This window comes from Rattus norvegicus, chromosome 10 (genome assembly GCF_036323735.1).
Source record: "Rattus norvegicus strain BN/NHsdMcwi chromosome 10, GRCr8, whole genome shotgun sequence".
Classification (NCBI taxonomy): domain Eukaryota; kingdom Metazoa; phylum Chordata; class Mammalia; order Rodentia; family Muridae; genus Rattus; species Rattus norvegicus.
The window spans coordinates 71,124,612-71,152,500 of record NC_086028.1 but is presented as its reverse complement, the minus strand read 5'-3'; the positions used below and the strand labels follow the sequence as shown (position 1 = coordinate 71,152,500).

General features: G+C 48.7%; 2 protein-coding genes across 16 annotated transcripts in view; one reads left to right on the top strand and one right to left on the bottom strand.

Moving 5' to 3' along the window:
- The window catches only part of LOC134480843 (large ribosomal subunit protein eL21-like), a 1,068,210-nt gene that overhangs the window by 523,878 nt on the left and 516,443 nt on the right, over positions 1 to 27,889 (top strand). The gene's annotated exons all lie outside the window — the stretch shown is intronic.
- The window catches only part of Bcas3 (BCAS3, microtubule associated cell migration factor), a 459,409-nt gene that overhangs the window by 17,992 nt on the left and 413,528 nt on the right, over positions 1 to 27,889 (bottom strand). For 13 of the 15 annotated variants that reach the window (XM_039086499.2, XM_063269534.1, XM_039086495.2 and 10 more), the window contains one exon: positions 5,184 to 5,351. In XM_039086499.2, the coding sequence (XP_038942427.1) occupies positions 5,184 to 5,351 (168 nt within the window). Of the gene's footprint in view, positions 1 to 5,178; positions 5,352 to 27,889 lie in introns of those variants that run through there. The other 2 variants (XR_010055214.1, XR_010055215.1) reach the window with 1 other exon arrangement.

Here is a 27,889-nt window from a genome sequence, read left to right as displayed (position 1 = left end):
TAAAAGCTCCCATTCACTTTTATTTACTAATTAAAAGAACACTTTTTGTATGTAAGGGTGTTTTACCTGCATTTGTACCTATCTGGGCATAATGTGTGTGTGCATGTGTGTGTGTGTATGTGTGTGTGCGTGTGTGCATGTGCGAGAGAGGGGGGGTGGCTGCAGAGACAAGAGGAGGGTGTCAGATCTTCTGGGACTGGAATCACAGCGACAGATATGTGAGCTACGTATGAGTGCCGAGAACTGAACCTGGGTTCTCTGTAGGAGCATCCAGTGCTCTAACCACTGAACCACCTCTCCAGCCTCAGCTGCCATCCTTGAGACCTTACTTCCTACAGCCCCACAGTGAGGGTCAGCAGTGAAGCATGTGTTCTCCACGTGCACACAGAGCTTATTAAAATCATCTTTTGCAAAGCATAGGAAATCACAGACATTTGTTAATGAACTGACTGAAACTTCCTGTAACCATAGAAAAACTATGTGATGTTCAAAATATGCCTCTCATGTTAAGAGAAAGCACAGCCCTTTCAGTAAATAAAAGTTAACTGAAAATAGTCTTTCAGGCTTGATGCTGGGTCACTGATAGACATAGAGAAACCCCGAGGATCTAGCAGAATCAACGACAGCCTTGGTTTTCAAGTAGCAAATCTTAATTCAGTGAAGTATCATGAAATCAAAGCAATGTGCCTTGCACGCACATCTGAGGCACGGTTCTGGGAACGCCTGAGTTTGGCAAACTGGGTCAGGGTGTGATCTGCCTTTACAGCAGAAATGGTGGGCAGAGGCTAAGCACTTCTGGAGTGATGGACGGAGATGGTGGACGGAACAAGATGGAGTCTCTCCTTGACTGATAATTCAGTAGGTACTGGAAAGAAGTCTACACCGCCACCAGGCAGAGACAGTCAGTCCTTCTTAGCTTCTAGGGCTGCTTGTGGTCTGCAATACTTGAACTGTGGTCTGTGTAAGAGGCTTAGGCTTTTAATGTCAGGGGTTGGAGAAAGCAAGAAAGAATGAGAGTTTAAACTAGTGATCGGAAGAGATAAAGTTTAAAATGGACTCTATATGTAGCCAGGTGTTTATTTAAATTCCACCTCCAGTAGGGAGTACTAAATTTTATCTTTACCTAGAAAACAATTGTAATAAGTCCATATTTTTGTTTATTTAAAGAGTGCTATGTTTTTAAAAAGGCAATATTGGAAGAAATGTCTGCTAAGGAGGAATTAACTGAGTTATTTTTGGGGAAACAGTTGAGAGGGGAGGGGCTCAGGCAGACAACATTCCAGACAGAAGAAGGTTATCAGAGAGCCTTACACGTGTTCAGGGTCCCAGGGTTCCAGCCTGACATGCTCGGAGGCAGTGGGGATACGTCTAGAGAGGGCCGTCTAGTCAGGATGGTTTTGTATCCATGGAGTAGAGTGTGCCTAGAGGAGGAACAGCTAAGGCTGTGGGTTAGCTCCCAGAAGTATGGATTTACCAGGAAGTGACTGGATAGGCTGTTTTGGAAATGGTGTGAGAGCTGGCTTGGAAGCCACAGAAGCAGAGACTGCCACGTGCTGAAGGAGAAGGAAAGGCCTTTGGAAGCATTCTGTAAGATGGGAAGGGAAAGCCAGAAGAGGGACAGAGGACAGGCAGGGGTAGCAGAAGAGCTAGGAGCTGAAGAGAGGTTGAGCCAGCCCTGGGAGGGCCTGCAGGCCCCTGTGTCCAGTGATGACTCCGGAGGGCACAGTGGTGGGCTGGGGTCAGAGACTGCTCCTCCTTGGCAAGAGGGATATTTAGGATCTGGGTGGTAGGAAGTTGACAACATTCTCGAAGGATAACCATTCTCTGACAGGGTGAGCTGAAGAGACAGGGCGGCTGGGGTGGTGATGGTTGGGTTGGAACAGTTATCTCTGCAGAAGGAAAGTGGCTGAGGTCAAGGTGGAGACTGAGTATTGGACTAAACAAGTAGCAGCGATAGGATCATGGAGCTGGTAGGGGTGTCGCTGCAAGAAGGGAGAGGCCAGAAACCCCATTAACAAGGAGGGGCTGTGCAGAGCTTCAGGAACCTAGGTGGGCAGAGATGCCCACTAGTAAGCAACTGGCACCCAGGTGGGTGCAGACCTTAGTAAGCAGTAGGTACTTAGGAAGCTGCAGAGCTCAGTCAGTAAACAGTCAGTATCTAGGATATAGACTTCAGTAAATTGGCATATATGTGGGTTTAACAACTGGCACCTAGGTAGATGTAGACCTCAGGAAACAGTAGGCAGACAGGTACGGGTATCAGTAGACAGGTGTTGTATCTGAGACAAGCAGGATTCTGTTCTAGCAGACAGGTAACTGAGAATGGAAGAGAGAACATTAGGAACTTCACAGCTCAGCTCAGTGGCAGGGAACTGCATACCTGTGCAGGCCCAACTGAGTAAGAGCAGGGCTAGATGGACCTCAAACTGACACATTATGGAAAGAGATAATGCAGAGGTAACAGGTAAGATGGGTGCTGGGCGACTGGCAAGAAACCAACTTGGCCAATTACATCACAGACAGACTTGCAAATCACATGTGGAAGCTAGTCAGATCAACTGGCCAGCAGCCACCACAGAGGGCCGAATTGACATCTGCATTTCATGTTCACCACATTTTAAACAGATCTTCTTCAACATTAATATATCCATGTTAAGATGCAGATGCTGGGCTGGAGGTATAGCTTAGTGGTAAAGGGCTTGCCTAGTGTGTGTGAGGCTCTGGGTTCAATCCCCAGCCCTGGAAGGAAAAAAGACAAGTGCTGATGCTGATAGACCAGGGCTGGATTCTGAGTTTCCTTTTCCCTCTTGGGCTCTAAGGATCAAACCCAAGGACTTGTACAGGCTATAATCTCAACTAACTTTGCAAACCTTATCAGCTCCTGGGCAAGAATGGTGCTGCTGGTCTGCAGAACACTTTAGAAAATGATTTGAATAAAAAGAAGGATATTCTCATTACGTACAGCATGATGTTTTGTAACACACAGACACTGTGGAATGATTAGACAGAGCTAATTAACACACATTACCTCACATACTTACCTTGGTTTTGGTGATGAGGACATTTAACATACTGTCTTGCCATTTTCAAGAATATGGCATATTATTCTTCTCAATGGCTAACATATGGTACACCAGACCTCAAATACACTTGTCCTATCTAAGCAAACTTTTGAATCCTTGATCAATAGCTCTCCACTCCGGCACTGGACAGTAGGACTTTCCTTTCCTTCCGTGAGAGCTCACTGGTCCTGTTGCTTCTGGGGAGGCCCTGGAGCAAGCGACTGCTGACTGTTACACTTTCAGGCACCCAGTGACCTGACATGCTGATAGCTTTTAATAAACAATGATAACAGAGTTTTCACACTACTGATCTCTACAAGTCAGGGTACTGTGTGTGGGGGAGGGTTGTTCTTCGCTTCCTTTGGAAAGCTGGTTGTTAAGCAGTTTATATACCCAGTGCTAGTCAACCCACCCTTGTCAGTGTTAACACAGTACAAGGGCCGCTGTGTGAGGGGTCTGGAGAGCAAGCTCTGAGATGGCCTGTCACAAGTTGATAAGGAGTAAATTTAGTCACATGACATACATCAACACAAAGGTGCCTGGGAAGGCACTGGAGGCCTGACTTATCTAGTGCAAGACTACCCAACAGAGGCAAACACTCGTACTGCCCTATCTGTGTGCCGTGAGTCACCTAGAGAAGCAGAGCTGGGGTGGAAGCAGATCAGGCACGATGGGCAGAGGGACTCACTGCAAAGTCTCATCTACAGGCACTGCACTGTCCTGCCTTTGTTGTACCAGGTGGACACGTTAGCAAAAAAAAGGGGGGGGGTAGGGTAGTGCATGTCAGCCACAGAGAAAGAAACGAGTTGGTTTTTATCTGATTTGCTTACTTACCTAAAAGTGGAGGCAAGTTAAAACCAAACCAACCAACCAACCAACCAACCACTCATCTAATATGGCCAAGGAAAATCGATGGAATCCCTTCTGGTGACCATGTGAGGAAGAAAATGGAAAGCTGGCTGGGAAAACGAGGGCGGGAAATCTATTTTTCTGACCTGCCCATTTAATTTTCTCTGTTTTTTTCTTTAAATTCTTTTTAATTTCACATCCTGGTTGTTAAAATCACAAACTCCTGGGTCCCTCAGCTGTCTGACAGATGAATCGGGTTACTCTCTGAGAAGCTGAAGAAGCGCCTGTGACTAAATTTACCTGCTCAACTGCCCACAGACGCTGCTGAGGTGTCCACGAGACTTTGAAGAAGGTGGTGGCAGATGGGGTCATTCCAGGAGTTCCCAGCCCCCGGAAGAGGGAGGCTCCTGGGGGTGAGCTCAGGGACACGGACTCTAGTTCTTGGGAACCATGGCTGACCAGAAGTGCTGACATAACAAAACTGTTACTGGATTAGTTAGCTCCCAGGGTATGTGGGAAGGGGGTGGACTGCTATCTCTGGGTACAGAGGGAGAACAGAGGCCTTGGGATAAATTTGATACACATTTGGGGTGTGAGGTGCAGGTGGTCTATCTATGTCTATGTCTGAGGGACAGGGTACAGTTTACTGTAGCTTCTCCTTTCCCTGCAGGGAAGATGGGGTTTAGAGTAGGCTAGCCCTCTGAGATAGCTGTCATTTAGGGCCTGGTAAGGACTCCCTACCTCTACCTTAACCCCTCCCACCCATCCACTGCACTCTGCAGGAGCTGATGACTATCTAGGCAGGAGCCACTAATCTACAGAGATGCTATACTCTTGTTTCCTTAGTAAAGGAACAGAAGAACTAGGCCAGAGGTAGAGAGGTGTGTGTGTGTGTGTGTGTGTGTATGTGTGTGTATATGACATGCTGCTTCTTGGAGGTAGTTTTGGGAATCACTAACAAGTACAACTGTCTGTCTACCTGCCTCTCTTGTGGTATTAGGGATCATGCATGCCATGCACGGACTCCAGTGAGGAGCCACAGCCCCAGGCCTACTACCGTATTTCTCAAGGTATCTTTGTGTGCTGCTCCAGGAGGGAGAGGTGGTTCCCACAGGGATTTCCCAGCCTCAGAGTTTTCTATACTGGAAGGCCCTCAGAGTGCTAAGCCATGAAAACACGGTTAAACACCACAGATGCCCTCTCCCCTCCAGCTCAACGCCACCAGGTTCAAGTCACAACCAAGTCAGGTCACAAGTCTGTTGACACCTTTACCTGTTCCAGATCCCACAACGTCTCGGCTCGGTGACTCGGCCATGGCATCTGCAAGCCGTTCCCGGAGGCCCTCTTCTGTGTGCTCCATGGAGGACATATGTCGCAGCCCGAAGCCCTCAGGCCAGCTCCCACACACCTCCAACAGGGTCACGCTCCGGTCGAAGGTACCTGTGATACGTGTGGGACAGATGATGTTGAGTCTGTACCTTCAGAGGGCAGGCTGTTCTGTCTACCCACCCTTGCGGCCTGTCACATACAGGGCCACTTTCATCTTTCCAGCAGAAGAATGGGGGTGGGCTCCCCAGGAACAGGTATGGGAGCAGGCTCAGTGGCCTGTGCTGCTGGATCGGAGAGTACAGGTAGGACTGACTGCTGTACTGATAATGAGGCATGTGGAGTTAAGAGCAGTCTCTGAGGAGTGATGGGGTTCAGAGACAGAGCTAAGGCAGGGAAAAGGAACCCCTTCCCAGATTCAACCCAAACAACCTTGCTTTTCCTTGACACCATCACTCTCCACTTACAACCTTGAATGGTTACAGGTGAGAGATGTAGCTCAGCTCAAGGAATGCTTGCCTAGCAAGCATGAGATCATGTAGCATCCCCTGCCAAAGTCAGACAGAGAGACGCCTGTAAATCCCAGCACCTGGGAGGCTGAGGCCAGAGGATTAGAAATCCAAGGTCATCTTTGGCTACACAGTGAGTTTAGGCCAGACCGTGATATTCTACGATACTATGTAAAATAAAAGAAGGCCTGGAAGATGGCTCAGTGGCTAAAACCCTTGAACTCAAGTATGAGTACCCAAGTTCGGATCTCCAGAACTGGGGTAGAGCTGGCTGCAGTAGCCCAAGCATCTTTAATCCCAGGAATCCTATGATGAGATGAGAGGCAGAGACAGGGGAGTTCCTAGAAGCCTGTGGGATGGCTAATCTGGTGCACACTAAGACATCCTATATCAAGCAAAGTGGAAGGTGAACACTGAAAGTCCTGAGGAATCCATGTGAGTGACCCACTCTTCTGTCACAAGAGCAGGGAGCCTGCAGATGCATGCACACACCCATGCACCCATGCACACACACATTACTATTACCACTGCCAAGATCAATAATGAAGGGGGAAACTTCCTAAGCCACTGTCCCTTACAACCTATACCCAGCCTCATTTACAGGTGAAGCTCTGAGAGGTCAAGGGCTTAGAATAAACAGCAGGCCGTGACAGACCTGGTGCCAGGACTCAGATGTGCTGATGCCTAGGTCTGGAACTTGTTCTGCCTCACTGCAGATTGGCTCCTAGCCGTCAGGGACATAGGTATATCCGGGGTACCGTTTCAGGGATGTGAACGATACAGTTGGGTGATAGCATCTTCAACAAGGATCCTTTCTTAATCCAAACCTGGTTCCCAAGTTCCAGAAAGTACACAGCGTTCTGCTGGATGCCAAGATTAGATGTTACGTGCAAGATCACTTCAAAGACCGAATTGAAGTGATTTGACTTTATTCTACGGCAACCTCCTGGGGGTGGTCACTGAGAAAGCGTATTTCATCCAGTCTCTCTTGGAAAGAGATTATGGTCATGGTCTGCTGCTTTAAGCACATACCACTTCCCCAGCGATTAGGTAACTGAATCTACTACATTTATTGAGCTTGGTTCCTGCCAGCACCAGAGGACCAGGAAAAAATGCAAATGCCGATGTTTCCCCAAAGTTAAAAGTACACGAAACGCACATTCTTTATCAGGTCTTGTTTCTTCTCTTTGATCAGCCGTCAGAAACTATCTTTCCTTGCCGGGCAGGACTGGGCAGTGTCAGCGCACACTCGCTGCCACTGACAGGTGGTAATAGAGAGGGTGCGAGCCTCGGCCCCGGCGGGCGGCCCTGTCTGTGATAACGGCGGCAGCATGGAGGTGATAACCGTTAGTAAACACTCGGACAGCCGGTGCCTCCATACATCAGCAAAGTGGGCCTGATAATCCTGAACTCTTTGACCAGACAAAGGCCCTTGGTCAGCCTGCTGGGATTTATATGTGTGGCAAGGGTCACTGCCGGCTCCTGAATTTCATCAGGCAACTTTGGCTTTGATTTATTTCTCACCTAATTGTGAGGTAGATTCCTGGCACAGGGAGAGTGGACAGCATCTACCGATAAAGCTCCTCAGGAAGGAGCCTGACGGTAGTGTGGTATTTACCATCAGGTGGGACCTTAACATGGGGAGCCCCTCCACTGCACTGGGCTAGGATGGGGGGTCTGAGGAACCAGGCATTGGGACTTAGGGGGTGGGGAATGCATGTCACTGGATCCTTAAAGAGAACTATAGCTATGCAGTAGCAGGAGACAAGGCCCCAGCTGACACTCCAATGTTAGCAATGGCTCCTAGGAGTGTGTCCTCAAGGACACTGGACTAAGGACAGACACTAAGCTTGCAGATGTATTCCTACTCAGCAATGTTGAGAAGATGCCTCTAGCTGCTTCATCCACGTCTGAGGTGGCAGCCATGACCCTTTGGAACTGACAGGAGAAGTACTCTCTGTGCCTCTCTCAAGGAACGAAAACACTGAGCAAGGTTCTCTTTAGGAAGCTGAGCTCCTCTATGCTCTAGTGAGAAGATCCAGAAAAGTCAACCTGGGGCATGTACACTTAGTAACATCAGAAAAAAAGATGTCAGCTTTTCCTCTATTTACTTTGCTTCCTTTCAGAGCTTGGAAGTCTGGGAATGGAGTGACCCACTCTCCTGTCACAAGAGCAGGGAGCCTGCCTCTAAAAGGTGTCCACACATGCAGTGTTTGGAGGTCAGGGAAAGGAGCTGAGGCAGGGACAAAAGGACCAGAGTCAAGCAGGGAAAAAGAAAAAAGTAATCAGAAGCAAGAGAATTTTTGAAGCAATATAAATATTAAAAAAGCAAAATAATTGTAGCAAGAGATGTTTGGGTAAGAAAGGAAACAAACACAAAAGAAGGGTCGGGAGAGAGGGCCCAGCCCACAGATGGTAAAAGCAGGGTAGTATGTACTTGTCTTTGAGACAGGCTCTTAAAGACTGTGCAGCCCAGGCTTGTACTAGAGACCTCAGCCTCCTATGGGATGAGGAGAAAAGAATCATGAGGCGGTCTAAGAGTGGGGACTGGGAAACAACCTAGAACACGCTTTCAGCTGTACCAGCTGCCTCACTCAAGGCAGGAGCCTCGGAATCCTCACCCACCAGAGTGCAAAAGGGACAGAGCCTCAGAGCTGCCTCAGGCGTTGATTGAGGTAAAAGAAAGCACAAGGCGCATGAGGGCTCCGCACAGAGCAGGTGTGTTTGTGGGCATGTTAATACCATGGGGTATGGCTCAGGGGCAGAGTCCTGGCATAGCATGTGGGAGGCCCTGGCTTTGATCCCCAGCACTGTAAGCAGTGAAAACAGTAGCTGTCTTGATGATGGTCACAATGCCAACTAAGCACACCTTTTCACCACTGGAGGCAGTGCCATACACGTTGACCACCACAATGGCCCCGATGGTGGTAGAGGCATTGCCTTAATTCATAGGGGAGCTGAAGCATGGGAAGCTTAAGTGACATGCTCCGAGTCTGTAAATGACAGATCTGGAACACATCTCTCAATTCTTAGTGTGGAGCTCACCCTGTTAGCTCTCACAGCAGTACTTTTAGTGGCACCTGCTGTTATATGAGAACAGTTCTCTGTAAAAATCACCTCTATCTTCCCTAATGTCACCTTCCACTGATCCCTTTTGAAGGCATGAGATCAGCCCACATTCCTTACAACATTGTAGTCATGGCGACGAGTCATCCTGTCTACCTGACGGCACTCAGGAGAACACAAACCAATAGATGTAGTCTCTTAGCAATGGCATAGTTAAGGATCTGTGGGCAGGGAGACCCCGAGAGTGCTCAGCCAAGGAGCCCTCGGTCCTTTCTATTGTCCCGAGATGCTGCAAAGAGAAAATAGCCTCCCTCGTCCTGCTAGGAGGAGGCCCTAAGGAGACTCTGATATCTTTTCCTGGGGCAGCCCTTGTCTGATGAGCCTCCCACACTGGAGTGAGAGCAGGGTTGCAGGCACACAGGGATCAGCAGGTGCTGGGTGAAGAAGCCAAGTCCTTGGAGGATGAGGTCACTTCTGGCACTTAGGCAACTGCCTATCTTGTCAGCACTGATGGGACAGCTAGCTATCCTTCATTTGATTGGTCCAAAGACACTCCTTTGGACAGGGGATATTTGTGTCCCATTATGGAGACAGGACTGTTTGAGGGAGCCAGGAAATGCTCACCTAGAGCAGGCTATTTGGAGAGCTCAGGGTACACCGCCTAACAACGGTGCCAGCTCAGGGCCTGGTCCTGGAGCTGTTTAGAGGCCCCTCTCATGCTGGCTGCTCCATTTGACTCACTCTCATCAAACATTGATTAGTGTCTACTCTGATGTGAGTCAAGCCTTGTTCTGAGGAATGGGGAAATAGTGTAAGGGGGAAAGGAGCTGAGTTCACCAAACTCTGGGAAGCAGCAGCTACTAATATCTGAGCTGGAGAGACACAGGCTTTAATTGGTCTTAATTTGGGAAGTGTTCCCTCTGGGGTTGGCTCCTGCTCTGTAATTCTCAAAATCTCCTTTTCTAAGGTTGGGTTCAAGTCTGACCTGCTCCGGGAGACCCTGGGCAGCTACCCAAGGGGCAGTGAGCTCAAAGCCCCAGTGTAGAAGGTGACTTTATCTTTCGGAGTAGATCTGGTGAAAGCTATGCATTTACCAACTAAAATTTGTAATTGGGTCAGAGGGCACAGCTCAGTGGCAGGATGCCTTCCCAGCTTACTTGAAGCTCTACATTCAACGCCCCCATAACACACGCCTACATAGAGGAAGGAGGGGGAGACAGACATATACATAGAGGAAGGAGGGGGAGACAGACATATACATAGAGGAAGGAGGGGAGACAGACATATACATAGAGGAAGGAGGGGGAGACAGACATATACATAGAGGAAGGAGGGGAGACAGACATATACATAGAGGAAGGAGGGGGAGACAGACATATACATAGAGGAAGGAGGGGGAGACAGACATATACATAGAGGAAGGAGGGGGAGACAGACATATACATAGAGGAAGGAGGGGAGACAGACATATACATAGAGGAAGGAGGGGAGACAGACATATACATAGAGGAAGGAGGGGGAGACAGACATATACATAGAGGAAGGAGGGGAGACAGACATATACATAGAGGAAGGAGGGGGAGACAGACATATACATAGAGGAAGGAGGGGGAGACAGACATATACATAGAGGAAGGAGGGGAGACAGACATATACATAGAGGAAGGAGGGGAGACAGACATATACATAGAGGAAGGAGGGGAGACAGACATATACATAGAGGAAGGAGGGGGAGACAGACATATACATAGAGGAAGGAGGGGAGACAGACATATACATAGAGGAAGGAGGGGGAGACAGACATATACATAGAGGAAGGAGGGGAGACAGATATATACATAGAGGAAGGAGGGGAGACAGATATATACATAGAGGAAGGAGGGGGAGACAGACATATACATAGATGAAGGAGGGGAGACAGACATATACCTGTAGGGTTGGGATGTGGCCAGGTAGTTGAATGCCTGTCTAATGTGAGCTACAGGAGACTCTGGGGTTTGATCTCTAGCACTGGAAAAAAGTAGTAGGTTTGCATATAAACATCATGCAAGTGATTTCAGGATGTTTAGCTTGACGCTCCTGTGTGGACTCAGGCTAATCTGGGGAGCCAACAGATCACTGCCGTCTACATCCCCATGTTGTTTACGTGCTTTGTCCTTCCAGATAGCTTACGAGTTCCTGGGGGCTTGGATTCCTCTAGAGCCCAAGGAGTCCAGACTTCACTGGTCAGGCTTACTTCAACAGATCTGGGATCTGAGTGATCATGTTCACCTGGGAAAGGTGACAGTCACTTGAGTGGACAGCCTGAGTGCCAGAGCCTCATCATTGAGGGCCAAGGCAGGCAGAAGACAGAACTGAGATTAAAAAGAGGAGGAAGGACTAAGGTGGAAAGTGGGTGGGAAGAGAAAGCAGTCTCCTCCATGGCTCTCTGTGCACTTAGGACTTGAGGCTGAGACTCAGAAAGGACCAGGCCGGGGGAGGCCCAGTGTCTGTCTGCAGCTCCCAGCTTGGCAGCCTGTGCTGGCCGCTCTTCCCAGGTTCTTGGGTTTTACAAACTCAGGGTGGCCTACCTATCTATATAAACTCTCATTGGCTCTATCCCCCAGAGAACTGTGACTAATATAATTGGTTACTAGCTGTGTCCCCAAGCATATTTTTAGCCTGTCAGTAGTATGTTACTTAGAACAGAGTGGCTCAGGATAGAAGGGGAGGTAGTGTGAGAGGATATGAGGATTTTATCCTTTCTTCTTGATCCTTTAGGCCAGCTCCCAAAGGAACTCCATTCACATGCCTACAACGTAGAAGATGGTGTTCTACAAGTTAATGGAACGGGACAGCTCATCATCAAGTGACACAGCCATCATCACAGAGCAGCGTCATGTACAGATCTGTGGGGATGTCGTAAAAGCACACACACCCATTACACTTTCTGTTACCCAGAGCGTGATGCAAACAGGGCTCGTGCCTGTAGTTCCAGCACTTAGGAAGCGGAAGTAGGAGGACTGCCATGACTTCCTGGCCAGCCTAGGCTACAGAAGAGCTAAAAGAGCAAGAGTGGGCAGGACAGGATCTAAGGATATTATATGCGTGGATTGCAATGTCCTCTGTAACACAGAACCATGTACAGTGAGGACACTTCAAGGAGGGACAATTGTTAATTGTGCAGTGTAGCACTTGGTAGCAAGAGCGAGCAGCTGTGAGTCGTTCATATGTCATTGCTACTTTAGAGAGCATACTTCTACTTAATGAAGGAAGTTCACTAGATAACAGTGGTTCTGTAAGCACCAGCCTCCCATAGCTTGTGCTTACTGTAGCCCCTAATTCCAAGAGATATGAGAGTTTGTGCCTGTAATCCTGGTACTTGAGAGGCTGAAGCCAGAGGATCACTGTGAGCTCCAGGCCTGTCTGCACCACACAGCAAAATCCTGCCATACAACAAACAAACAAACAAACAAACAACCCAAATAAGGAGTGGGGAAGACAATCCCCAGTGAGCGGCTTGTGTGTGCTACTTTGACTTGCATGAGTAGGCTTAGGATGTTCAAACCATCCGATGGTGAACACATTTCTCTGAACCTACCTCCTCTATGACAACTGACTGTGTGATCCACACACACGGACAGATGTGCTACACAGCAAAGAGGCCTGGACTCCAGCTATCTGCTATGTCTCACGAACGTATGTAAGCCATGTGAGTCCCATGTATAGTCACTTGGTTGTGGAGTTTGGGCTATGGTCATTAGGTTATTTTGAAAAAAAAAATCTACTCTTCCAGCTTTGGAAGTGAACTGAGAGAAAAGAAAATCAAACCAAACCAGACCAAACCAACCCCCAAACACCAGCGTGGTAAAGAAACACCAGCGCTAACACTGACCGCCAGATGTGTTGGTGGTGCATCTTCCTGTTTTGCACAGATCCTTAGAGGTCCCTAAAACTACTGCGAGAAGGGATAAGCTGCTGGTCAGAGGCTCATGGACCAGCCTGCCAGGTGTGGCCACATTTATGGGGTTGGGATTGGGTGTGCTGAATTGAACAGGGGAATCTAACGGGCACTGTTAAACAGGGATGGATGCATGGTGAATTAACACAGAGTAGTCACTAGGACAATTAGGCTATGTTTATAATTTGCAATACTGATGACACTGCATGTTAAAAGTTAGAATAGAGATTTTGACTCAAACTGTTCCAACCAGAACTCCCCCATAACTTTTCTGGTTACTCTAGGCAAGTCACCCATGCCTGTGAGTGTCACCATATGAATGGACTGACTCCCACCTAAGGGATTCCCATCTGCACTAATGGCTTCAATGTCACTGTCAATAATACACTAATGGAGCAATGGTGAGATGATGTCCGAGGTATGCTAGGGTAATAGCTACCAAATCTCATTTCCTACGAGGCAGATAACACAACCAAGCACAATGGGGCAACAGCTGCGTTTTTAACAAATTAAAGGTGCACGATAAGCAGAGGACCCAGGTTCCAATGCCAATTCTTGTTACTTTCTCACTTTGTGACGGGGGAAGTCATCTCCCCAGTGGCGGCGATCTTGGAAGCTTCACCTACTGCAGATTCATCTTCCCAAATACATGTCCAGCTGCAGACTCTAAATGTGACCTTATTTAGAAATCTCATCTTTGTGCCGGGGAGATGGCCCAGTGGGTAGAACACTTGCCATACAAACGTGAGGTTGCCAGAGCCCCCGTATGGTCCCAGGATTCCCACAGTAAGAGAGAGGACATAGAGATGGGGGAATCGAGGAATGCTCATGGGCTGGGTAGTCTGTTCCAGCCTCAACATGATGGAGTGAGGACAGACAGATAACTGAGCAGACACACCCCCCTCAGGTAAGAAGACAAGTAGTCTGAGGAACAATTTTGAGGCAGGTGGTACCCATATCAGTGAGGATGACTGATGATGTGTGAGGTGCACAGCAGGAGGCTTGGATGGGGAGTCAGAGCACATGGGTGGGTAATGTGTACCCCACTTCACTGAGACCATCTGCCTGGGGCTCAAGAGGGCAGGTGAGTTGCTCTAATGGAGGCCATGTCTCTCACATCCAATGGTCATCTAGGTCATTCATATCTGAGAATGAGAACAGAAATTTCTAGATTTTTCTTTTCTTTCTTTCTTTTTTTTTTTTTTTTAAGACAGGCCTCACTCTGTAGCCTTGGTTTGCCTGGAACTCACTGGTCTTAAACTGACAAGAGATTCACCTGCCTCTGAGTGCTGGGATTAAAAGTGTACACCACCATACCCAACAGCTTCTTAAAGTTTTAAATAAACAAGTGAGCAAGTAAGTAAATAAATAGAACTTGGGACTGAGGCTGGAAATGTCTCAAGGATCGTGAGCACAGGCTGCTTTTCCACAGGACCTATGTTCAAGCCCCGGTACCTACATGGTGGCTCACAATTTTCTGTAATTACAGTTTCAGGGGATCTGATGCCCTCTTCTGTCTTCTGAGAGCACCTTGGAACACGCAAATACACACGCATGCAGGGGGGGGGGCACACATAATTAGAACAAAATGAAATAATGAATAATAAGAATTAAGACACGGTTAGGCGCGGCTGCCTCTGGACAGGTCGGGTGATAGTAGCTGCTTTTGTTATCTGCTCTCCACCATTTCACATGTGTTTCCTGTAGCTTTTAGAATCAGGAAAATGGCTGAAGAGAGAACTGGCTTGAGAACAGCACACAGGCTGGGTCAAGAGGCTGCTAAGCATGTGAGGGAGGGCCTGGACCTGCCGAGCTGCCTCCCTGGTAGTTCCTGCACAGGGCTTGCCTCAGTGGGAGGCAGGTGAGCTTACAGCTCCTTGGCTGACTCTTCTCCCAGTGGCCACGGCTGGCTGCACGCAATGTTGACTCACTCCTGTGTACACACATTATTTCTCTTAAAGTGTGTCAGGAATGTGAACCAACTTGCACCGAAAAATGGCAAAAACTGTTTCCACCTTTGTACAAACTTCATATGCCAGATCAGAGAGCGCCAGAACAACTCTGGAAGGAGTTGGTTCCAGAAGCCCTTTATTCTATTTGTCCCCTACCCCAATCCTCTGTACACCTAGGCACAGCTACCAAGGAAACAACGACCAGCCAGGAACATGAGCCCTTTACACATCACTCTGTCTCTTAGCAGAGCCCCTGTTGTTGGCCTATGGGCTGAGAGCAGTTGTCAGCATGGCTCCAGTGCAGACTCCCCACTGGCTCTGGACTCAGACAGTCCGGGGCTGCAGAGAACAGAGAGCTCTCCAAACTAGGCAGTTGCTGGCTTTTTCCTGAGTTGGAAGCTAGATGGCAAAGGCAACATTTCCTCTTGTGTGCTCTGGTCTGCTGGTGAGATGGAGGTCAGTGCCCACCATGTCACTCACAGGTTCTATAGCAAGGCTGGGTACTCTGCTGATTTAGGAACCTAGCAACTCCCTGGATGGAAAAACTTCTCAGAACTATGTATTCTCAGGACAGCAAGGTGGATTTCCTAGGACAGCTCTCATAGCAAAGAGTAAGGCCTGGGTCAGAGAGGTATCAAAGGGAGAGAATGAACATTTGCTGACCTGTTGTGAGGTAGATACAGGCAGCTGCTCTATGTAGACTGTATCTCAGAGGATGCCAACCACTGAGACTGACACCATGACTTCCGACATACAGACTGAAGAGCGGAGGCAGAGACAAGTAGAAGGTGTGAGGGTCCAGCCAGGATTCTGACTCCAGGCCCACCTGGAGCCTGTACTTCCCCCACTAAGACTCTTGATTAGATTCCCCTTGGGTCAGAGGAGCGGTCCCGTTAACACCACAGTGTGGTGTTTGCCTGTGACAGAACAGCTGCAGTGGCGCCAGCAGGGGCTTTATTTCCTCTTTTGGTGGCAAGCGTTTCCCCACAGAGCCACACCCCTAGAGTTTTCAAACTATTCCAGCGGTTTTTTTTCTTTTTTCCTTTTCTTTTTTATTTTTCGGAGCTGGGGACCGAACCCAGGGCCTTGCGCTTGCTAGGCAAGCGCTCTACCACTGAGCTAAATCCCCAACACCTTATTCCAGCGTTTGAAAGTGGTTCTTGTAGTTGGGCAGTGGTTATGATCTCTGTTCCCTACAGCAAGGCTGATGTGAAGTGCTCAGCTGGAAACTCTTGAGGTGAAACCTGGAGCTGAGAAATTTGTTTCCATTACTCAAGGATGATGTTTGAAAATCATCAGTATTAGCCAGGCAAGATGGCCCAGCAGGTTAGGGTGCTTGCTGTCAAGTCTGATAAACTGAGTTCAATGCCTGGGGCCCACATAGTAGAAGGAGGAAATCAACTTATATTAGTTGGTCTCCGACCTCTATATAAGCATACCATGGCACTCCCCCAAACCCCAAATAAAGTGTTAAAAAGAAAAAGGTATTTGTGACAACTTCAGGTGGGAAGCCAACAGACACAGACATGGTGGCTTGTCCTTTAGGACTGTATTTGACTGCTGACTCTCTTTTCTGAGAACCCTCAACTCTCTTATTTCCTCAAGGCTGTCTGTAAGCCTGGCTCTGCAAGGCCTGGGTGCTGCCTGTCCGGAATGGTTTTCAAAGGCCTGGGAGGGACAGTGGACAAACTGGCTGCTGAAATGGAGGGAAGGTCATTTGCCCCTGTAAGCTTGTGGCAATGCTGATGAAAAGGAAGGGAGGAGCCTGTCCTGCAGGAAGGGACAGGTCTGGGGTGCTGCTGAAGGTACTAGAGTTGACTGGTGTGAGGCCCAGCCATTTTTGAATTACATTAGTCTGAATAGTTACCTAACTATAAAATAGACTTTAAAATTTGTGTTCTCAACCAGGTATTGTGGTACATGCCTGTGACCCCAGCAGATAGATCTCTATGAGTTTGAGGCCAGCGTGGTCTACTAGTGAGTTCCAGCCTAGCCAGGACTATGTAGAGAGACCCTGTCAACAAAACAAAACAAGACAACTTCCCTCAGTGTACCCAGCACTTCTTTTTCCTCTTCTTTCTTTTTTCTTTTGAACCTGGGTTTTGGTTTGTTGCTCAGGCTGGCCTTAGATCTCTTGGGCTCAAGCAATCCTCCTGCCTCAGCCTCTCTGTGGTCAGCTTTCCTCCTCAGTTTGCCATCTGAACCTACCAATGCCCTCATTCTTAGGCAAAAAGCTGAAGTGAACCTGGTGCTAGCGATGAGCTTGCCTTGAACAAGAAGCCCTGAGATCCGCTCCTGCACAAACAGGGCCTAGTGGCACAGCCTGTAATCCCAGTGCCCGGGGTGCACAGTAGGAGGCTCACGAAAGCATCTGAGGTCATCCTTGGCTACACAGGAATGTTAAACTTTGAGGCTAGTCTTGGCCAAAGATTCTGTTTCAAAACAAACAACCAAGTGAGAAAGTAATCAACAACAACAACAGCAAAGGAAGCAGACTCTGAGTGGCAGTGAAGGGCTTTGGAGGAAGGAGACCTGACCTGGTCTGCTATTCACATGCCAAGTGCAGAATGTTAGAGCAGCTCTTTGCTTCTGAGACTGCAAAGGAGTGGTGCCAGGACCTGTGCAGAGATAACCACAGGCAGCTCTGTTTGCACAGAGGGGTGTTTCCTGGGGCTGGGATGACTGGGTCAAAAAGTGGAGACAGAGTATGTGAAAGGTACTTGGAACCAATGTTGCTCATGACACCTCACACTTTGGCATAATGACCTCACCTGGACTCTGAAATCATTGCAGCTTCCTCTACATGCTGACCCTGCTGTCAGCTCCATTTTACAGATGAGGATACTAAGTTTCTGGGCCGTTTCTCACCTAGCATGGTAGTTCAGAAATCACCTGTGAGGTTCCCAGTAGCCACCTGAGGTAGGCAGAAGTTGGATCACTGGGTAGACTGATGACTGACAGGTACTTGCTTGGGCCCTTGTCTTACAGGACCGTCGCTGACAAGCTCACCTCTTGGTCTTGGCTGCATATGGGTGTGGTGTGGGGCTCAGTCTGGGATTTCTTGAATTATCACACAAGCAGAGTTCCAGGCCTTCCATGCCTGAAACAGCTAGTACCTGGGAACTGTCATTTCTTGTCTTGACATGTCAAAGCTTTCTGGCTGGTCACACTGACTCAGCTATCCAGGCATGGAGGCCTGGGAGGGCGTAGGGAAAAAAGCTGAGAGGCTGCGGGAATGCACCAGGTGAGTACAGAGGCTGTGACAATGACAACAATACCTGCTGCACCCTCGAGCCTGTGCCCTTCACCGAGTACTTTCCCAGGCCCGGGGAGAGACAAGGAAGCTGTCTTCAGTTCCCACCTCAGGAAAGTGAAGGGTAGGGCAGGGCCTGTGATGGAGAAACCCAGTCTTGTGCCGTCCACCAGTGTGGTCCACCCACTGCAGAGGGATCTGTGGTAGTTGGAGGTTGGTTAGACAACGTTCAAGCCAGGCATGGAGGTGATGATCTGTAATTCTGGCACTCAGGAGACAGAAATGGGGGAGGATTGTATGTTTGAGGCCAGCCTGGGCTACAAAGTGAGATCTGGGGTCCAAACAAACAAACAAACAAACAAACAAACAACTTTGGGGATGTCGAGGAGTGAACCACCTCAGATCCTACCCAGGTTTACTGTACACGAACCTGCATCTCATATGATCTCTGCATAAGTAGCTTAGTGCAGTGTTTGCCTGGCTTGTAAGTAGTCCTACCCTGGATTGAATCCTCAGCACCACATAAACTGGATGTGGTGACACAAACCTGTAGTCCTAGCACCTGGGAGGTAGAGGCAAGAGGACCAGAAATCCAAGGTCATCCTCAGCCACATGGTGACTTTTGAGGCTAGCCTTGGCTACATGAGTTCCTGTCTTAAAAAAAAACAACAAAAACAAAACAAAAAACCTTCTAGGGCACCCAGCACACACTAAAGCTGGAGACTCAGTGTGTATCTCACCATAGCTGGCTTTCCCATGAAGTAATTACCAGCTCTTGGCCTCTTGTTGATGGGCACGGGCTGAGACAGAGGCAGGACAGGCATGTTTGTCTTGAGAGCAGACCTGGGCCCATCAGGTTAGTGCTTTTCAGGTGACATTTAATGGGTCTCCCTTTCTGTCCTCCTATGCCAGGTTCAGGCTCAACTCAGGCTCCCTGTAGCAGGCCTGAGTATTGAGCATTAACCAAGTATCAGGGACCTCAATTAACACTCTCTTTAGGCAAACCAGGGAACTTCCGCCTTGTGCTCAGGTACAGGCCTCAGACAGGGCTCGTGGCTGTCTGTGTGCACACCCAGTATGAGCCAAGACTCCTGTCATCTCTCTTTCTTCCCTCTCAGGCCTTCTTGCTTAAAGGGAGACTTAGTAACCCCAGCTAAATCTCACAGGCCTGGCGAGAGCCTTTAAAAGCTCACTTCATTAGTACGTGTGAAAAATGCCCAAACTACAGTGTGAACCTGGTTATGATTTCCCCCTGGCCCACTGGCCTCACTGTGTGCCAAGTCTGACTTCTGTGGGTAAAGACTTTTTTTAAGCCAGAGCCTCCCTTCCCCACCCCCACTCCCCCAGCTGCTTCCCCTCACTTCTGTCCCATGGAGGCCAATCAGGATGTTATTCATTTTCCTCTCTAAGAGGCCAGTTCAAAAAGGCCAGAAGACGCACCCTTCATTCCTTGTTTAAAAAAAAAAAATGCCAGTTCCTCCCATGAGGAGGAAGCAACATATTTTGTTTCTGCTACATCTAGGCAAAGATCAGATTTACAGTCAGCCCAGAATGACTGTTGGCGTGTAGCTACCTATCTATCTTTTCATCTTTGGATCTGAGGTATGCCATGGTTTAGAGGAAGAACAGATTCATCCATAAGGAGAGGGGCACCAAGGCATCCCAGGAGGGCCTGGAGACCTCATGTTACTCTATCAGACACAGACCTGCCATCTAACCTTGAATTAGGGGAAACAGCTGGGTGAAGGAATTAACTTCTTCCTATATTTCATTCGGGTTTTAGAAGTGCTGTTAGGTTAAAAAGTTACTAAAATAGCTTCCTGCCATCCCTCAGCCTGCGGGGAGAAAAGTAGGTAAAAGCAGTGTGGAAACACCCCTCCACTGGTCAACAAACCTGCAAACTGACCCTAACCTTCCTCAGCCAGCCTCTAGGAGGCCTGGCACCAGCGCTGGAATCCTCCGATGCAGAAGGTGAATCCCTGCTCTCAGGATGCACAGTTGTGTGGAAGGAACATCGCTGCCTATCCAGCCCTGCCTTTGGGGCCTGCCCTTATGGAGGCCGCCCAGAGCCTTTCAATCCAGCTGGAACCACTTCTCCTCACTAGGCACCTTCTTAGATCTTGCCTCTAAGACCACTGGGGTGGAGGTGGACCCTCTGGGGAGACAGAGGTGGTGATGAGGCCACAGACTTGCTGCTGTGCACAGGCCTCAGCCAGTCCAGGAGGGGAAAGTGGAATGTTGGTCTTACATGGATGGGACCTGGAGTAGACTAGCCTCCTGGAACCTTTGAATTCTCCACTGGGCAAGAAGGACTAGTTCTTCACAAGTCTAAATAATGCAGACATTTAAGTGCTTCAGGACCATTATGGTCCTCGGAATGTGACAGGCTGGGTGGCCTTAGGCTCACTCTTCAGTCAGTCTGCTCCCAATTCACAAATCCTTCTGCCTCAGCCTCTCAGCTACAGAAAATACACGCCTGTGATACCATACCCGGCTCCTGGAAATCCTTATATCTCTTTAAGGGTACATTCCTGAGTTCTCTATTCCATAGGTCCAGTCTTCCTGCTCTATTAAAATAAGTAAAACTTAGCCTCCATGCATCTTGGAAGGACAAGATTTTTTTTTTTAATCTTTATTAACTTGAGTATTTCTTATTTACATTTCGTTTGTTATTCCCCTTCCCGGTTTCCGGGCCAACATCCCCCTCCCCTTCTGTATCAGTGTTCCCCTCCCCATCCTTCCCCCATTACCACCCTCCCCCCAACAATCACGTTCACTGGGGGTTCAGTCTTGGCAGGACCAAGAGCTTCCCCTTCCACTGGTGCCCTTACCAGGCTATTCATTGCTATGTATGCAGTTGGAGCCCAGGGTCAGTCCATGTATAGTCTTTGGGTAGTGGCTTAGTCCCTGGAAGCTCTGGATGGTTGGCATTGTTGTTCATATGGGGTCTCGAGCCCCTTCAGCTCTTTCAGGGAAGGACAAGATTCTAATACCAGATGTTTGGAAAGGATTATTTAGCCCAACCATTAAAAATACAGGGCACTATATGAACTTTACAAGATGCAGTTGCACACACTGGGCACGTCTTCCAGACTGTTTGCCTGTTTGATTTATTTTTGAAGTGGCATCTTGCTTTGTAGTACAGGCTTGTCTGGAATCCACTTTGTAGCCTCTGGCTATGAAGATCCTCCTGTGTTTGCCTCGGGAGTGCTATGATTACAGATGTGAGCTGGCCCTCAGACCCACCTCTCTGCCTAGTGAAGACAAAGGCTTTGTTTACACAGGAGCCCTAAGAGAGTAGGAATCAGGCATACTTCATGAACTCACCACTAGGCTCACTGAGCACATTAGGCCTCAAACATGTAAACAAACTGAGCCTGGGTTTTCCATGGCAACAACCCAAAAGTGTTCTTTGTCTACATACGGCACTTCTTCCTCACTTCTCTTACAGTTAGCTTTTCAACATATGGTGCCTGGTTTTGGAACCACTGGATCATGTTCAGATTTGTTACTCAGAAGACAGAGTGGACAAGCAGACTGTCCACACCAGAGGGCAGTGAGAGGCACCAGCCTGTACACTTCCACGGAGGTAGAACAGGGCCAGTCATTACGTGTGGGATCTCTGCTGTACTCCTGAATATCTCTTCTCTCTGGAACCCTCCTGCAGGTCCATCTCCAAGTGTCTGAGGGATTCCTGACACTGGTACAGGCCATGAGAATTCTCCATAACTTGGAAGGAATTCCACATTGGAAAGGTCAAGTGGTGTCTGTGTGCAGGTTGGAGAGCGGGAGTGATCTGGGTAGCTGGCAGGTGCCCCCAGGTTATTGTAAAATGGCCCCTGGTCCAGGGCACCTTTCCTAGACTTCCTTAAAGAGAAAAGCCAAGCCACTGGGCATGGTGGTGCATGACTGTAATCACAGCACTTGGGAGGCAGAGGCAGGAGGATCAGAAGCACAAGCTGATCCTCAGCTACACAGTGAAATTGAGGCCATTGTGGGCCACACAAGATTCTGTACAATAGAAAGAGAAAACAAGATAGGAAAAAACCCTCTGAGGTTAGAAAAGCCCACGGGTGTTTTTAATGCAGTCATCGCAGCTTAGGGGGCACAATGGGGTCCCTTGAAGAGCTGCATACTGTAAAGAAAAGCAGGCTTTTTGGGGGGACCTGTGGACTACCCCACCTTTCTTCTGTGCCATCTGGCTCTCCTCTCTCACTGCCCCTAAGCCTCTCTTAAAGCCTTGCTTCTGTGATTCTGGGGAGCCATACTTGCATGGTTAATACAGCAACTAGGAGACATCTGGAGTCCCCTGGGGGGGAGAAACTTGTGGGCATGTCTGTGAAGGAATTTCTAGGCTTGCCACAGAGGAGAGAAGACCCACCTTCACTGTGGGTACTGAACGGCAGCCTTCACGGCTCTGGCTCCTGACTGTGGACACAGCGTGACCAGCTGCTTCATGCCCCTGCCTCCCTGACTCCCCTGTGATGACGGACGTTAAGTTGACTCTGCCAGGCATTTTGTCAGAGCAACAGGAAAAGCCGTTACTATGGATCTCTTCTTCCCCATGCACACTTTTCCTGGATGCACTCCCATTTCAATGCTACAGCAACACATATTTACATACAAGAGACTTCTCAGATTGTCTCTCATGAGCTTCTCTTCTAGGCTCCAAATATGTGCCTGCAGACGCACGTGCCTTCCCTATGAATGCCCACAGGCACCTCCAACCTGGGGCCTCAGGGTAGCTTCACTATTGCCTTCCTCCTTAGGTGTCTGGCACTGCTCTCCTCACTGTCCCCAATACCCCCTTTCTGCCATCTGTGGTCAGGACTGCGTTGGCTCTTCCTGTTCTCAAGTCCATCTCTTGCTCTCTGTAGCCCTGACCTTAGACACTGATCATCACTGGGGTCATCCCAACAGTCTTTACTCTAGCCTCCTGCTGAGTCAATATGGCTTCCCTCCAATCTCTCCCTTCAGCTGTTGCACTGACCTTTTCTGTGATGCAAATCTGAACACTTTGCTCCTGTCCTTAGGAAGAAGGCTTCTCAGAACAGCCCCGGCCCCACCGGCTCTCCACACTCTACCCCTTCCTTGTCTCTGCATCTGGAATGTTCTTCCCTGCAAGTCCTCTCCATTCTTGATCACCTGGAAGAACTGGGGGAGCCTCCCACTTCTGGGCTGACATAGGCTTTCCAGCAGCCCCAGAGTACTGTAGCCTCGATTTCTACTTTGTCCCGTAGATGAATCAACGTAAACACCTCAGGTGCCTGTAAGGATTTTGATAACAGTCACAGATTAGGAACAGGAGCAAGAACCATGAAATAGTCTCTGCTCCATCCTTCCCAGGAGATCACGAGTCCCTGAAGGGCGACATCTGTTCTTTCCTTTTTTAGGACTGTGTCTCCCATGCAGCCTTGTTTCCTGGCAGCTGGCAGAGGGAAAGCAAGGAAGAAATCAAGGTTGTCATCCTGAAGAAGAGGGTAAGAGCACTGTGACACCAGGATCCAAAAAGTTAGCACTTGAACAGTTTTATACAGAAGGAAAGTTTTTTTAATTATGTATGATGTATGTATATACATATATATATAAATATATATGTATTTGTTTGTTTTTTGTTTGTGTGGCCTGAGGCAGCACACAGTGAGGAGACCAGAGCAAGTGAATTTCAGGGGAGTATGAGAGGTGGTGCCAGGGGACCAGACAAGGCGCCTGCTGCAGCTTCAAGACTCATTCCCAAGCACCAGCTCCTCTGAGAGTCTTCCTGAGGGTGCCCCACTGCCACTGGCCTACGCATGTCCCTACCTACTGCCCTCTATGTGGCACAAGTGGGGTTCAGGGACATGTTCTACTTGACTCAAGTTCTATAGATCCTGGCAGGGCATTCCAGGAAAGGATGGATGCTGGGCTTCCAGGTCCCTCGTTCTATCGTTTACGAATCACGTAACTAGGATAATCCTTATCTCTCAAGGCTCATTTTTGTTATCTATAAAATGGGAATAGCAAAATATACTAGAACTTAGATACATGGGCTCAGAAAAGTGTCTGGGATCCAGTAAATATTTCACTGGGCTCCTTCCCTATGGTACATATGGTAACCTGTGACATCCTCTGTTTCAGGTCTGCAGAGACAACTCAGAGGCTATGGGCATTTCAGTTTTCTTCACAGGCATTAAACAGAACATTTCTCCCTGGTTTTTCAATTACACTAAAATGGTCCATCAATCAAAGGACTTGCTTCTCCAAGGGAATACAAATGCACTGTGAATTACATCACCTCTTCCTGAGGGACGGTCTGCCAATCCGGAGAGGCTCAGTGTTCATTCACATCTGCAAGGGACCAGTGCCTCCCTTCCTTGCCACTGGCCTTTGTAGACCTTCTAAGTCTGACTTCAAAGAGGAACACGGCACCTCCACTATAGTCACCTCCTCAACCATCCCTGACAACTGCCAGGGAAGTGTGATGCTCAGTGAGTAAATAAAGGCACTCACTGCCAAGCCTGATGACCTGAGTCGATCCCTGGAACTGACGCCTATGAGTTGCCCTCTGACCTATCCACACAGTGTGTCGTGTGTGGTGCACGTGCGTGTTTACAGGCACAGCTACCACACACACGCACAATAAATAAAGTGCAATAGAAAGAAATAAACGTGGCCATGAAACCCACTGCTCTCCACACACCAATGACTGTCACCACCACTACAGCAGGTCATTTACCTGGATCTTGACATGTGCAATTGGCACATGTCGTTGTTGTAAATTTAGAAATCCCACATTTTCCTCATGGAACTTCCTACTCATCCAGCTCTGTCACTTCCTTACTCTTACTAATAATACTGTCTGGCCTCACTGAACTAGCCAGCCATGAGAGCCCTCCCTGCTCAATCTACTGGCTTTCTCTTTTTGACTGGTTTTCAATCTGTGCTGGCTGGTTTTATGTCAATTTGACACAAGCTAGAGTCACTGGAGAAGAGGGAGCCTCAGTTGACAAAGTCTCCAGAAGATTGGGCAGAGGCAAGCCTGTAGGGCATTTTCTTAATTAATGATTGCTGTGGGAAGGCCTGGCCCACTGTCATTGGGGTGAGCCATGGGCAGGTGGTCCTGGGTGCCATAAGAAAGCAGAGTAAGCCATAGAGAGCAAACCAAAGCGGCACCCCTCCATGGCCTCTGCATCAGCTCCTGCTTCCGGTTCCCTGGCCTAATAGAGTTCCTGCCCTAACTTCCTTCAGTATGAACCGTGATACAGAAGTATAAGCCTAAGAAAGCTCTTTCCTCCCCATGTTGTCTTGGTCACGGTGTTTTCAACACAGCTACAGTATAACCTTAACTACATCCCAGAGTTCAGGCCTCCCAGACAGTCTGGTAAATCTGGAACCATGACGTCTGCATCATTTCTCCCTCCTGGTGTGTTTGCCATCCCACCACAGAGCTCCACTGCTCTGCTCCAGGGCTGTAGGGCTGTGAGAGAGGAAAGCCGCACTTGGCTCAGTTGGCGCCATGAGAAATTTATCAGCTGGACCTTGCTTGTTCCCAGCCTTTATTTAGTCTTTCCATTTGTTTCTGGCCAGTTCCCTCCTGTATTTCCCCCCCCTCTTTCCAAGCCCCCCAAACCTGTCACTGCTTTCTCTTCATTCTTGGCAGATGACCTACCAACTAACTGCCTTTGGGATTTCTTTTCTAGTTCTTTCTTTTAAAGATTCAGAAGTCCATGCATCTTAAAAGTGACTCAGTGTAGGAGTGACAAACCCAGAACACAGCCCCTGAAGAATCTCCCAGTGACCAACTGGGCATGGCAGAGTCACCACTAATGAGGAGGAGGAGGTAGGGGAAGGATGCAGGGCACCACAGGGCTTCTCTGCCCACCTCTTCTTCCCAATGAACACGCTCTGCAGAGGTTGGGGTTGTGCCCTTGTCACTTCCATTCTGCATCAAATAGCTGGTGCTGTGTGAAGCCAAGTGGCATCCTAAGATTGTGGCAATAATGGCAGCAGCAAGCCCCTGCCTTAGGCAGAGGGTTCATAATCTAGTTTACCCTGAGTCTTGTCCAAATGAGAAGGGAGAGAGTAGCCATGACTTCCTTTGTAAGGGGTGGAAGAGTGTGTGTGTTCAGTTAATAATGAGAAAATATCCACCCTGGGTGGCAAACACTGGACTGGTGACAGGCCATCTTTGCCATGGCCACTGGCTTCCTTGGGAACTCCACCAGGCTCATCTGTCACACTCTTTGCCTTTTGGTAAGCCCCCCAAACACCATGCTACCCTCCACCTTACAGCTCCTCGGAGCTCTTCTTTTGATCTTAGGGAAACAGTTGCTTCTGGGAGGCCATCTCTGACCTCCTTGGGGTTAGGTGAGGTGTTGTGATAGTTTGCATAAGCTTGGCCCAGGGAGTGGCACTATTAGAAGGTGTGGCCTTGTTGGAGGAAGTGTGTCACTGTGGATTGGGTTTGGAGACCCTCCTCCTAGCTGCCTGGGGATGCTGAGTCTGTTCCTGGTTTCCTTTGGGTGGAGATGTAGAAGTCAGCTCCTCTCACACCATGCCTGCCTGGATGCTGCAATGCTGCTACACTCCTGCCTTGATAATATGGACTGAACCTCTGAACCTGTAAGCCAGCCCCAATTAAATGTTGTCCTTTATAAAACTCATGTTGGTCATGGTGTCTGTTCACAGCAGTAAGACCCTAAGACAGGTGTGCATGTCAGTGAACACACATTCTGCTGGCCCCACTGGCTTACCTTCTCTTCTAGAACATCAACCCCATGAGAGGAGAGGTATCGCACCTGCCAGCTCTCTGCAATAGCCCCCAAAACTTAGCATCCACTGCCTTTCACGCCTGTATATTGGTCTCAGAGAATTACAGTTTCCACATGTCAACACAACAGCCATATCCATACACAGGGGAAAAGAGTCTCGGTGAGGTGACAACTGAGTCTGAGAGGGTTCCAGAGTCACACTGGGGTCACATGTACGGCTGCAGCTCTCAGCACAGGAGCTTGAAGGAAGAAGTGACAATTGGCTGGGCTTTTTAGACCATCGGGTGACCGGTGCACGTGAGCACAGGCTCCTTTGAGCAGAGAAGGCTTGCTGGCTTTGTAAAGAGCTTTCATAAAGAGCGCCAGGCTCTTTATAGAAGGGCTCCTTGTGAGGCCCTCTAGGTTACACCAAAAAGTGCAGTCCTCAGTTTCCTATACTTGCCCCCTAGCTGTCCAGCTTAAGTCACCTTAAGAAGGAACCTTATTACAGACTCTTGCCTAACGGCCCAGCAAGAATTTTCTCCACACACACATTTCAACTGGTCAACTGCATATGAGCCTGCATCCAAGTCAGGGTAGAATGACCTGCTTCAGCACCCAGGTACCCCAGACCCCCAAACCCTGTGGAAGGGGAAGGGTTGGGTGGGGTGGTCTGGAGAGGCATCCATGGAGGCTGAGCTGAAAACACACACTGACACAGATTCACTTCTCTTTCTAGGCAGAGTGCCCAACTGGCACTGTTTTTAGAGGAATTAAGCAGCTTTTGACTTAGACAGAGGGTAATCACAAGTCCCTGGTGGATAATGCTGAGAAGAGAATCTGTCAGGGGAGACATCTGATCACACAGAACCAGGAGGGGACTGAAGTGGAATGTCGGTGCTCTTGTATCCATTTGCTGAACACAATCTCTGCATGCACTTGCACAACTGGTACTCCATTTTGTTTTTATTTTGTAGCACAGGCTAGCCTTAAACTCCTGGTGATCCTCCACCTCAGATCTAAAGTGCTGGGATTGTAGGCATGAGCTATCATCATTGCTTTTAATCAGTACTTCTTGTACTCAACAATTACTATTATTAGTTACTAATATTAGTAATTAGTAATAACTATTAATTGTTACTATTGTAGCAGTGCTGTGGATTGAGACAGGGCCTTGCCCAGTGTTCCACCACTGAGATACAT